The following is a 13730-nucleotide window of genomic DNA, read 5'->3' on the forward strand; positions in this document are numbered from 1 at the left end:
GTATCAGCAGAGATTTTGAAAGAGGCTGAGCCAGGGCCTTCTTTCTCCCAGCTGGTGCATGATCACCTATCTCAGCTTTCAAGAGTCTGAGCATTACTTCCCAGCCACAAAAGACCCCCGAACTGGGAAGGCATGGATCCGCGACCCATTTGTGAATAAGCCCGGTGAATCGACTTTGTGCTAGAAGAGGATCAAATGCTTGAGATCGTAAATGACGGTGGCCTTAAAAGTATGTTTGAGACAACTTTAAATCTCCATACGTTCTGGATTAAAGTCAAGGTGGGATATCCTGAGACTGCCACGAAAGCACTGAAAAGCCTGCTTCCGTTTCCAGCATCCTATCTTTGTGAAGCAGGGTTTTCTGCAGTGACAGCAACCAAAACGAGATTACGGAGTAGACTGGACCTAAGCAACACACTTCAGGTGTCAGTGTCTCCCATCACCCCCAGATGGGACCATCTAGTTGCAGGAAAACAAGCTCAGGGCTCCCACGGATTCTGCATTATGGTGAGTTATATAATCATTTCATTATATATTACAATGTAACAATAGCAGAAATAAAGTGCACAATAAATATAAGGCGCTTGAATCATGTGAAACCAACCATCCCCCCACCCCCACCTCCCCGGTCCGCGGAAAAACTGTCTTCCACGAAAGCGGTCCCTGGTGCCAAAAAGGCTGGGGACCACTGTATTACAGAAGTTATAGGTTTGGGTTCCTTACATTGGATCATAGCAAACTGTAAGGATAAAAGTTAGGTTTCTTCCTGTTCTCTATTAAGAGAAATAATTTTGAATTCTAAATAGTAATACACTGAAATAATAAGAGTGAAAATAATTCACTTGAATAGTAGTTTAGATTTTTATTTTTTAAACTGAATATCTTCTTTTAAAGCTCTTTAGTATTTTTCCCTTTTTCTCTCATATCTCTTACTTCCTCAGAATTCATTCTCTTGAAATCTGCTCACTTATAAAGACAAAATGAAGTAAAAGTACAAAGAAATGACAAGTGAGGACCTACCTGAAGTCTTGCTAGTTGAGCAGTACGGGCTACTATTTTATTGTATGGCTCAACAATTTTTGCTTTCATCCTAAAGGAAAAACAGAAAGAGGAGTGACAAAATCATCTTCAAAATGTCAATGGATAAAAATCTTTCCATTTCATTTATTTACAAAATGAACAACAGTACCTATCAACAGCTCCCTGTAAAGCCCCAATTCTTGTCTGCATCATCTGAAGGACACCTAGGAAAACATAACAGCTTACGTTACTTCACAAATTTACAAGGGTTCAAATTGGGTAAAAAGTTAAAAGAAAAAAATAGAGAAATTTTTCCATTTTTTTCTGCCGTCATCATAATCCAACCAATATCTTTTACCTAGACTATTGCAAAAACCTCTAACTAGTCTTCCCCGTCCTAACCTTGCTCCACTAAAGAAGTCTGACAAGGAATGGGAAGTGACTGCTTAATGGGTACAGGGTTTCCATTTGAGGTGATGAAAAAGTTCGGGAACTGGATAGCGATGGTTGCACAACACTGTAAATGTAATTAATAGCACTCAGATAGTTTAAAATGGTTAAAGTGGTAAATTTCATGTTAATGTGTATTATACTACAATTACGAAAAAAGAAGCATGGGACTTCCCTGGTGGCGCAGTGGTTAAGAATCCACCTGCAAATGCAGGGGACACGGGTTCAAGCCCTAGTCCAGGAAGATCCCACATGCTGCAGAGCAACTAAGCCCGTGCGCCACAACTACTCTGCGCTCTAGAGCCCGCGAGCCGCAACCACTGAGCCCGTGAGCCACAACTACTGAAGCCCGCACGCCTAGAGCCCCTGCTCCGCAACAAGAGAAGCCACCACAATGAGAAGCCCGCACACTGCAATGAAGAGTAGCCCCTGCTCGCCTCAACTAGAGAAAGCCCACGCCCAGCAACGAAAACCAAACACAGCCAAAAAATAAATAAAGAAATTTACTTTAAAAATTATATTAAAAAAAAAAAAAGCCTGAGTGATCTTTGGAAGTGCAAATTATAACACTCATCTGCTAAAACCCTTCCCCAGTCTCCCCTTTGCTCCTGTGTTAAAACTAAAGTCCACGGCTTGGTCTACAAGGCCCTGAACGATCTGGAAATGAGGTACTCTCCTCCTGGTATACTCTCTCTAACCCCCAATGCTAGATAAATAATAAATATGGACAGCAAGTATATTATTGCCTTTACTCTCTACTTACATAACATGATGGAGAACTGTTTATAAAATTGTAAAATTATTTTCAGGAAGATAGATCTTAAATTTTACTTTTTTATATGCCTAAAAATGGGCTTTCCAATATTACAGATTTAATTATTTTGAACTATATTCTTTAAAACTCAGTTTCTATATTCAACTGGCATAGCTGCAGTTTTGAAACATAGCATTCTAAATACATTTAAGTATAGAATGTTGTCATATTAGATGAAGTAATTTAAGAATCAACTAATACTCCTATCTGCATACAAATATGTTTTAATATGGCTCAGTCCAATAGAATCCTTTCTGGACCCAAGGATTTCTGCCGGTATTATGGTTCACTGACCTTAAACCTCCAAGAATGAACTGGCTTTCCTTGTTATCATCACTTCCTCACATCTTATTCTCTCCACAACCCACTCGCAACACCTTTCACACATATGCCACCAAAACGATCTTGTCAAGGTCACCAGAAATCTCCAAGGTGCCGAATTCTATTGTCAGTTCTGTCTTGATCTTGTTTAACTCTCAGAAATTCACGACACGTTGAACCACTCCCTCCCTAAAACATTTTTTTCTCTAGGCTTCCAAGTCATCACCCTCCTGGGTTCCCTCTGATGGCATTGGTTGCTCCTACTCCTTCTCTGTTACATCTCTACATGCTGGAGTACTCCAAGATTTGATCCTCAGCCACCTTCTCTTCTCCATCTAGAATCTCTCTTAGGGATTTCATTCAAACCCAATGTTTTAAACACTATCTGTTCAATAAAATACTGATTTTATATACACACATATGTACATACATCTATATAGATTTTCTTTATGCCTATCTATACACACACACACACACACAAATCTCTAGCCCTGAACTTTCTTATGACAAATTTAAGACACGCAAGATAACTTCTGCCCCACCATGATCCTCTCCAGTGTGACGCATCTCGGTTACTCATACCATCATCTATCCAATTTTTCAGACTAAAATCTTAGGAATCACTGTTGGTGACTTTTTTCCCTCAGACCTTTCATTTCCCATCAACAAATCCTATCAGCTCTACCCCCATTTTATCCCATTCACTTCTCTCTCTTTACATCTACCACTAATTCAAGGCACCATCAATGTCTACTAATCTAATAGCTTCTAAGTTGGTACCCCAAATTCTACTCTTGCCTTCTTATAGAGCCACCAGAGAAAACTTTTTAGAGCATTAATCACATAACATCTCTAATTAAAACCCTCCAACTGTTTACCATTGCATTTAGAATGAAAATCAAAATTCCTTCCCAAGAACCTCATCTACAGTTCTTTCCCTCATTCACTAAACTCTAGTCATACTAGCCTTTTCTTTCTGCCCTTCAAACGTGCCACGCTAATTCCATTTATTGGTCCCTCAGCTTACCACACTCTCCTCCCCAGATAGTCATGTGGTAGCTCTTTCTCATCATTCAGATCTCAGTTCAAATGTCATCTTCTAAAAGAAGCATCTCCTGCCCATCCTAGCTAGTAAGGAACTCCCATTCTTCTACCTCATCACCTATTTTATTTTCTTTTAGGACTTAAAAGTACCTGAAGTTCCCCACTTACACATTTTTTTTTTTTTTTGGTCTCATTCCCTACCTAGAACATAAATATCATGAGAATAGTGACTCTATTGTTCACAGGTGCCTGGTATCTAACAAGTTCTCAATTACTATTTGACTGAGAGAGCAAATAAATGAAGAAATTAGGCTATCTCTTTTTAATAAAATAGGCTTAATTAAATATACCTCCAAACTCCATAAGGACAGGGACTCTGTATACTGTTACAGCTGCCTGGAATCTAACAAATTCTCAATTAAAATTTAAATGCATAAATAAACAAAAAATGAATAGAGAGTAAATTTTAATAAAATAGGCTAAATAAATATATCTCCAAATGAATTATATGGCCAAAATTTTAAATATATAGGAGAAAAAGCAGATGAAGTAGAAGTTGGGATAATACTCATTTTCAAATACATAACACACATCTCAAAAAGTTTAATAAATGATTAGAAATACACATCATGCTAAAATGAATACTAACTGATTCATACTTTGACTTATGTTCAAATAATCTGGAGAATATTCTTAGATTATCATAGGAATTCAGAGAAGTCAGCCTTTGTACTGTACACAGTCACCCAATGGATAGTCATTCTAACTCAGTCTAACAGCATATTTTAAATATTTTAATCACTGAAAAGCACTCTGGGGAAAATCAGCACACTATAGAACTAAACACATATAGGGAACTCCCTGGTGGTCCAGTGGTTAGGACTTGGCACTTTCACTGTCATGGCCCAGGTTCAATCCCTGGTTGGGGAACTAAGATCCTGCAAGCCATGTGGTGTGGCCAATTTAAAAAAAAAAAGAAAAAGAAAACCACAATGAGAAGTATTTCTGTTGTGATGATTCACCTACAACTATATACACTCAAAATCAACGTACTACCGTGACATCCCTATGGGTTTCTATAAAAGAAAAAAACCTTTATTCATTTGTTTACAAAAATTACCATTAAAAACAAGGTATTATTTACTTGCTTCCAGAAACATACAAAAATGTGAGATGAAAGAAAATTAATTTTCCGTAGTAAGTCAGTACCTAGAGCCTCTTAATTTTCCCACGAACATAGTCTGATATCTATCCTAAATATTCAAATAACAAACTGTTATTTCCAAAATACTATGTTCTTTATCAGGATGCCTTAGAAACAGTGCACATGCTGAAAATAACATCTTTGAGTGCACATAAGAAATACTAGAGGAAGCATTAAAGAATATTGCATCACAGAAAACAATATCCTTCTTCCTTAAGAATTTCATCAACATAGGGAAGAATCACTTGGCTTTCTTTTGATGTGCAATGATCAACAGTAATCACAAGTGATAATGGAAAATACAATATTAACATTTCATATTTATGAGATGTAATTTAATTTAATAAAGAGAGAATGAAAAATTCATAAAAGATGTCAAACAAAAATAAGAGAGTTCATAATAAAAATCCAATGTATTATTAGTCTACTATACTTCCATTTTTGAAAAGCATTTCAAAGAAAGCCAAACGTAAGGAAAGAATTCAAGCCTATTTCCACTACTTTGGTGGAGTTGATTTTGTTTTTGTTTCTGTTTTTTTTGGCCACGCCACGCAGCTTGCTGGATCCTAGTTCCCCAACCAGGGACTGAACCCACGCCCGTAGCAGTGAAAGTGTGGAGTCCTAACCACTGTAACCACTGGAATTCCCCTGCTTATTTGTTTTAATTAACTAACAGTTACAAAAGCACTAAATATGTGCCAGGAATTGTTCCAGGCATTGTGTTAACTCATTTAATCCTCTAAATAACATATTAGTACATATTAATACTCCTCCTTTATAGATAAAACCGAGGCACAGAAAGGTTAAGTAAGTTGTCCAAAGTCACATTTCTAGTAGGTGGGAAAGCAAGGATTTAAACCCGGAGAGTTTAGCTCAGGGATCAGCAAAGTTTTATTAAAGTTTTGTTGGAACACAGCCACACACATTCGTTTCCATATTACCTGGCTGCTTTCACCCTGCAACAGCAGAGTTTAGTAGTTGCAACAGAGACGGTATGACCTTCAAAGTCTAAAATATTTACTTTCTGACCCTTCACAGGAGAAGTTTCCAAGCCCTGGGTTAGCTCTGTATAATGTATAATAGTTAATGGAAATATACCTTCCAAAGACTCAATCCCAGTTGCTTGTGCCAATAAATCTTCATGTCTTGCAACGACCTGAAAATTAAGAATGAATAATCAGCACTGCAAGTATTAAGTATTTTAATTTGTAACCACAAAGTAGAATTGAAGGTCTCTCTCTTTATGGAAAGTGGGAAAATGCTAATACAAAAAATACAGGTTATAAAGGTGTGTTTGAGCTGAATGACTGGTGGGAACACAAACACGCTACAGCTCAACACACAGCCAAAGACGTCTTTTCATTAGCCCCGTGGTTTCCTAGGGGGATGTGCAGAAGGAGTTGTGCCCAAACTGAAAAACAAAACACAGCTAATTCTTGCCACGCTAATTAATACATGCTTCCCTTTTAAAGAGTGTTTTCAAACATCAGGTTCTTTTAGTTCTTGCATTTAATTCAGCATCAAGACCACATACTAATTTGGAAAGATAAAGCAGAGTCAGCACCTCCCTAAACATCTCTCTGCTTCCAGCTTCCTAATGTCACAGCAAATCCTCTTCCTTGCAGAAGACTGGTATTTTTAAGAAAATTAGGGCAGTGTGAATAGTCATATCAAAAAAAAAAACAAAACCATAAAAGTTAAGAGTTAAAGGCTACATGCAAGAGAGTCCTAGAAACACCAAGAAATCAAGCAAATCTTTAGAACAATGCAGGAATCCTTATTATTTTGTATGCTTTATTACAATGAATAAGAAGTTTCATGTCTAGTCTGTAAACTGAAGCTCCCAATCAGCAAAGAGTCATTCAATGGATATGCCTAAATCCTCTACTTTGTCCTGTTTCACATGTCACTTGTCATTCTAGCAAGTTCCTCTATCACATATCTAAAATAAGTGCTACTTTTGGTCTCCTATGTCTCTTATCCAGAAGACATCTGAGTTCTCCCCAGTCCACTGATATGGTCATTAATGTGTCCATCCTAACAAGATGAATATTTTTCTAATTCTCTATTCTTTGTCCCTTGTGATACTCTGGAAAGGCTGAAAAGCCTAAAACTACAATTTCATAGACTCCCCTGCGGTCAACTGGATGAATTTCCAAGAGATTCAGAAGACAGAAGAAAGAGGAAAACTATCTTCCCATTACTGTTTCAGCTGGTAAGCAAAGTCCTGAGACCTGAGGATTTAGAGACAGTTGAGATAGCCCTATAGATCATTCCAGAGTTCAGTTACCAAGCATCCAGAAGCTGAACTTTAGCAGTGGCATGGGAGGTAACAGCAGGAGCTTCCAGGTCTCTGGTTGCATCTGTGGTAGATCCTTCAACTCATTCCATTAGCTATCCATCCAATCCTCTGTATTAAATATCTTCCCGCTTTAAATACCTAGAGCAGTTTCTGCTTCCTGCACTAAAACCCTGACTAATACATACTTCGGTACATCTTTTGTAATTTTAATCATCTCAATGATATTTTAAATTATTTTTATTATATTTTATTTACTGGTTTGGTTAGCATTATCCCAATTTTGCTTCTGCAGAAAAACAATTGTAGCAGGTTCAGATCTCATACCAGGAATCAGAGACTTCCTCCACCCTACATCCAGAACCACTGTAAGTATAACTTGCCCCCTCTAGGAGATGTTAAATAGATTTTAAGTTTTTATTGATTCCTTCAGAGAAGGTACTATATGCAAAGAATAAGGAAAATGCCAACCACAAAAAGGCAGAAAGAATTTCAGGTGGCTCCTGCAAAAAGCTACCCCCTGAGAAACCTAGGCAGAATTAAGTGCATTTTCCCCTGCTCCCACAGACAGTTTGTACTATTCTATTTAAAACAGGCATCACTTGCCTGTCATTATTTCTGCCTGTATCTGCCACTGGTCTGTGAATCCTTGGAGAGCCAGGAAATGTTTTCATTTTTCTATCCGCACAGCCTAAAGCAAAGCCTGACAATTAAAACTGTCCTATAAATGTTCCTCAATAAGTATTGATCGCTAATTATATAATAAGAATTTTAACTGACCTTAAAAGTCATCCCAGTCCGAACCAAGCTGCTCTTTTTTTTTTAAAGAATTGTCTATAATATATACTTCTATCTTTTTTTTAATAAATTTATTTATTTTTTATTAATTTTATTTTTGGCTGTGTTGGGTCTTCATTGCGGCGCGCAGGCTTTCTCTAGTTCCGAAAAGCGGGGGCTACTCTTCGTTGCAGTGTGCAGGCTTCTCATTGCGGCGGCTTCTCTTGTTGCGAAGCCCAGGCTCTAGGCGCGCGGGCTTCAGTAGTTGTGGCTCGTGGGCTCTAGAGCGCAGGCTCAGTAGTTGTGGCACACAGGCTTAGTTGCTCCACAGCATGTGGGATCTTCCCGGACAAGGGCTCGAACCCGTGTTCCCTGCATTTGCAGGCGGACTCTTAACCACTGCGAAACCAGGGAAGCCCCAAACTGCTCTTTTAATTGATAAAGTAAGACACGAAAAACTTAAGGGAACATGTCTCGTTATACCAGATCTAGGTTTCCTGGAAAATAGTTCATTTATTCATGCAAATGTTCATTCATTTAAATATTTAAGTGCCTACTCAGAAAGAAAGGCAACACTAGGAAGTACACCATAAAACCATCCTATAAAAATCACAGAATTGTAGAAGAGGAAGGAACCTTCAAGATTTTCTACTACAATCTCCTCTTCCCCCTTATTCACTCCAACCCATTCCATAGGTTTTTCTCCTTTATTTAAAAAAAAAGCAAGACTCAAAGGCATTACATGATATGAAAGGTAACAGCACAACTGAGATTCGGACCTATCTCCTAACTCCCCTCATTGTGTTCTATCCACCACAAATTTATCAACTTTCTGTAATTTCATCAAATGTTACATTTTGTGCTCATAAAGTGTGAACTGCTGATAGGAACATCCCAGTTTTTCTTTTTTTTTTTTTTTTAAAGAATTATTTATTTATTTATTTATGGCGTGTTGGGTCTTCGTTTCTGTGCGAGGGCTTTCTCTAGTTGTGGCAAGCGGGGGCCACTCTTCATCGCGGTGCGCGGGCCTCTCATTCTCGCGGCCTCTCTTGTTGCGGAGCATAGGCTCCAGACGCGCAGGCTCAGTAGTTGTGGCTCACGGGCCCAGTTGCTCCGCAGCATGTGGGATCTTCCCAGACCAGGGCTCGAACCCGTGTCCCCTGCATTGGCAGGCAGATTCTCAACCACTGCGCCACCAGGAAAGCCCCCCAGTTTTTCTTATTCACACTGTTCTGCTTCCAAAATTCCATTTTCTATTATCTTTATCAAAGACATCCTATTTTTTGCCTACCTATATTCTCTCCATATCAGTTAAGATGATGAAAACAAAGTATGAATAAAAGGTTTTGGAGAGATGGGTATATCCATTTTTCAAATAACAAAAAGTAGTTTACAGAAAACTTTTCAAAGATATACTTGGAAAAATATACATTTGTTCATGTAAATACACATTTAGATTAAATAATAAAAGGATTATAAAAATGATATATTATCACTCTGGGTTGAATAAATTGTATGATCCAGAAAATTGGAATTACCTGTAAGTGCAGTTCTTTATCCAACTGACTGATTCCTTGGGCAAGTTTTGCTAGTTGTTCAGCAATTACAGCTTGATGAATAGATTGAGAAGTATAAGTCTTTACATCAAAGTCTTCATTTAAAAAATCACTGTAACACTCTGGGAAAAAAAATAAGAAAAAATCCTTATTAATTACACTGCACCAAACCACAGATATTAAACAACAGAACAATTATAATCATAGTTAACACATTTTGAGGTCTTTCTATACACCAGAAAGTACTGAAAAGGCTTTCTGTTGTAAATGAGAAGGAAGAGGCGGTAGCAACAGCAGAAGAGACTGGTAAAATTCACTAAGAACTTACTACGCGTCAGGTACTGATATAAGCACTTTATACATACTAACTCACTCAATGTTCACACAACCCTGTTGGAACTATCATTCTCCCCGTTTCACAGGTGAAGAGACAGGCACAGACAGGACATGCAACTTGTGCAACCTCACTGTTTGAACCCAGGCAGTGTAGCTGCAGATCCCACGCTCTGGACTACTATGCATATTCCTAAAAGCTAGTTTTTAATCAGTGAGTCAAAAGGAAAATATTGAGCAAAAGATTGGGAAAAAAAAAAAAAAAAAACTACTAACCACAGCTTTTAACACAAGAAAACAAGGTCACTGACAATGACAATAGGAAAACTGACTGTATTTTATAATTATGGTCTCCAGCATCTCCAGACTGATGCACAAATACTGTTATAATAAAGTGAATCTCAAATTTTAATAGAAGTAGGCAAATGCAAACTTACAGGTATTACTGAAATTTTGGATTTATGGGTGAAATAAGTAAATGGAAAGAGAAACCATGTTTAAAGTAGACCCTTAAGAGAAAGAAAAAAAAGGGACTTCCCTGTAAGTCCAGTGGTTAAGAATCTGTGCCTCCATCGCAGGGGGCACGGGTTCGATCCCTGCTCAGGGAACTAAGATCCTGCATGCCACGTGGCACAGCCAAAAATTAAATAAATAAAAATTTTAAAACAAGAAGTGATGCTAGATGTTAAGAAGATACCTTTCTGTACAGAAATCCACAAATTTGTGGGTGGAAGGAAAGTGGAGAGAATTATGAATGAAAAATAGATACACAGAAGTGAAGTCAATGTAGGTATAAACAATTATCTCCTAGTCATATGGCAGATATACGTAAGACTGCCTTGACAGAGATTATGAAACTAACAAGCTATAAAATAGAGTACTTATAAGAAAACTTCAATTGTCTATATCCACTATAATGTATACTCCATGAGGGCAAGTTCTTTGTTTTGTGTACTACCACACCCATAGAGCCTGAACAATGCCTGACACATGGCAGATGTTCAATACTGGTTGAATGCATGAATTAATCTGTGTATCAGCTGCAAGTATCATTCTGCTAAAAGCAAAGACTCATTCTTGACTACTCTCAAAGTGTAGTGGAGTGAAAGAAGGAAACTGCTACTTGGCCTTAATTCTTAGAACCCCATTTCCTTCGAGTTTGCCAAGTAGTTCTCAGAATTAAGGATCCTGTCAGGCAGATAAATGGAGAAGGCTATTCCAAGAGGGAAGGTTTAGAGGCAGCAAATGTAATGGCATATTTTGAGGAATAAGGATAATACTGACTTAAGTATGTCTGGATCACAGTGTGTGTTGGGCAGAAAGGGTAAAGAATGATAGGATTTGAGGTTCCAAAGGAAGGTTGGGGTGTAGTTTGAAAAGAGGCTGGTAAAATATCCAAAATGTTCAGACTATTTCCCATTTAAGGTTTTAAAGCCAAGAAAGAGCTCTCTTAGCCTTGTGTTGTAGAACAGCTTCTGGCAGCTGTACGGAGGATGATTGAAAAGGGATTAGCCACGCGGTGGTGTGCTGGGGCTGGCTCGGATTGCCTCCTGACAGCCAACTGCTAATCCCTCAGGAATTGTGTGAGACAGCTGACATCACATGTAGGTATCTTAAAATTGACCATGGTAAGGGTATTTACACCATGAAAATTAGCATACACTACAAAATCAGGGCTTCTTCTATTTTCCCAGGATGCTAATTTACCAACACACCCATGGAATACAGCCACAGAGGCCAGTAAGGTGCTATGTTAACAGCCCAAGTGACAGGATGAAGACTAAGATAGTAGCAGTAAGACTGTCAAGGAAGTGACAAATTTGACAAATATTCAGACACTATAATGTATAGGACTTAAAGAGACAAGCTGAAAGATGGGTGATTAGGTAGACCAAGAATTAAAGGATGATTCCCAAGTTTCTTGATTAACTGACATAGGGAATTCAGTTTTGCATGAAGTAGTCCACCAGGAATCTTTGTATAAAGATGAAGATGAATGTACCCCTGCCTCCAAGGAACTGATAACCTACGTGGGAACAAGCACACATCTAACTTACCACACACAATTAATAATTAATACAATTAATGGTTAACAGAGACTACCAGAGGAAAAGGTTAGAGGAGAGGGGTTAAAAAAAAAAATTCATTTCACTTTTTCATGTGCAGAACCTACACTATTTGTTCATATGCAGATTTTTACATGTAGAATTAGTAGTGCTTGTTCACTGTCAAGACAGAAGTGTCCAGTAGAGAGTGGTTCTATAGCTCAGAAGAGAGGTAAGGGCCATATGTGTATATTTGTATAGATATTAATTTTCAAACTATGAAAAAAAGACTAGATGATTTAGGAAGACATTTTAGAATGCATAAAAAAAGGAAAATGGGAACGACAGAGTTCAGAAGCAGGAAAACACCAAAATTTGGGGGTAGATAGAAGAAATGAAAGCAATCAAAGAAATTAAGCGTTCAGAGAGAAAGAAAAACAGTAGAGAATGGCAAAAAACCAAAAGGGACAGCTTAAAGAAAGTCAGTAGTGTCGAAGATCTTATAAAGATCAAACACAATGAAGGCTGAATACTGGCCATTGGATTTGGCATCTGAAGACGGACTGTCCTTCATGCTTCGCTTTTAGCTTTCTCATGCCTACAGGAGGCACATCAGAAACACCTCACAAAATTTCAAACTACGCATCTGCTGACCAACCCTATCAATCCTATCCTCTATCACTGGCAGACCCCTGACACAGTGGATCACTGTTACTGATGGAAATGTTTAATTCCTTAGGAATGTTGTGGGAGGGAAGAGTGGAGTGAACCACTGAATTAGGGGCGAAATGAAGACGACAAGCATCTAAAGAAAGCTGAAAAAGAACATTTAGAGAATTAGGAAATTTAAAAAAAAAAATGGAACAAGGCACATGGAGGCAAGTATTTCGAGAAAAGATTCAAACCCTTCATAAGTTCAAGTAAGATAAGGACCAAAATAGTGTCCATTTGATTTATCCACAAGAAAGTCACTGGAGACCTTGGTAAAGCAATGTCAATGGCATAGAATGAGGGTAACTGGGTCCTTGAGGAGACAGGAAGAAAATCCAGAGCACCAAGGGGAGGGACTGTCCTTAGGAAGGAATGGAGACTTCACTTCTTTTATAATTGAAAATACAACAGAAAATAAGGAAGAAAGAATGACTGCAGGTTCAGGCTTAGTTTGTAGGTTTAACCGCAAGAAAGAAGGGCATATCTAATAGATTCTTTTTTTTTTTTTTTTTTTAGGGAACTTGAAAACCATTTGTTGAGCTTGAAGGGAGTGGTTTGAAAAGAGTAGATTTAAATAATTATTGTGGAAGATGGGAAAGAGAACCAAATAGGAAAATACAGAAAGCAGAATTGGGGACTGTTTACCCACCAAAAACTGATTACAATTCCTGGAATGCATCCAACTGAAATAAATACCCATGCGCAGCATGTACTGTTTCCTCCACTTCACCTGGGAAAGTCCTATTTACACCTCAAAACCAACTCCACCTAGAAAGCCTTTCCTGACACTCCCTTAAACCACTCCCAGTTATCATCCTCTTTTGTAGTAATGTTTTACTTCGTATACAATTCTACTGCTACCCTTACAACACTATATTACAGTGCCTACCTTTATAACTCTACAGGACTATTTCTCCTACCAAAATGGTGAGCTACTTGAGGGTGGGAATTGCGTATATATCAGGAGCTCAAAACTTGGTTAACCTGAATTTAAATTAAGGTACAAAGATGCATTAGCCAGGGATCCTAACCTACAGAATATGATCTAGTTCAGAAAACATCAATAGTAACTTTTGACAAAAGTATGTAAATTATAATCAGAAAGCAAGGAATTAAGGGCAATAATAAAACATACAACACAGAAACCAAACAGTAC

At 38.0% G+C, this 13730-nt stretch overlaps 1 protein-coding gene and 1 non-coding gene across 2 annotated transcripts in view; one reads left to right on the top strand and one right to left on the bottom strand.

The window, feature by feature from the left end:
- The window catches only part of COG5 (component of oligomeric golgi complex 5), a 285164-nt gene that overhangs the window by 270315 nt on the left and 1119 nt on the right, over window positions 1-13730 (bottom strand). The window contains exons 2-5 of the mRNA XM_007180888.3: window positions 9468-9607; window positions 5952-6009; window positions 1190-1244; window positions 1021-1090 (exon numbers count right to left, since the gene is read on the bottom strand). Coding sequence (XP_007180950.1) covers window positions 1021-1090; window positions 1190-1244; window positions 5952-6009; window positions 9468-9607 — 323 coding nt within the window. The remainder of the gene's footprint in view (window positions 1-1020; window positions 1091-1189; window positions 1245-5951; window positions 6010-9467; window positions 9608-13730) is intronic.
- Window positions 4508-4579, top strand: TRNAE-UUC (transfer RNA glutamic acid (anticodon UUC)). Its single transcript has one exon. It is a non-coding gene; the product is annotated as a tRNA-Glu (tRNA).

Source organism: Balaenoptera acutorostrata, chromosome 7, assembly GCF_949987535.1.
Source record: "Balaenoptera acutorostrata chromosome 7, mBalAcu1.1, whole genome shotgun sequence".
NCBI classification, from domain to species: Eukaryota; Metazoa; Chordata; class Mammalia; order Artiodactyla; family Balaenopteridae; genus Balaenoptera; species Balaenoptera acutorostrata.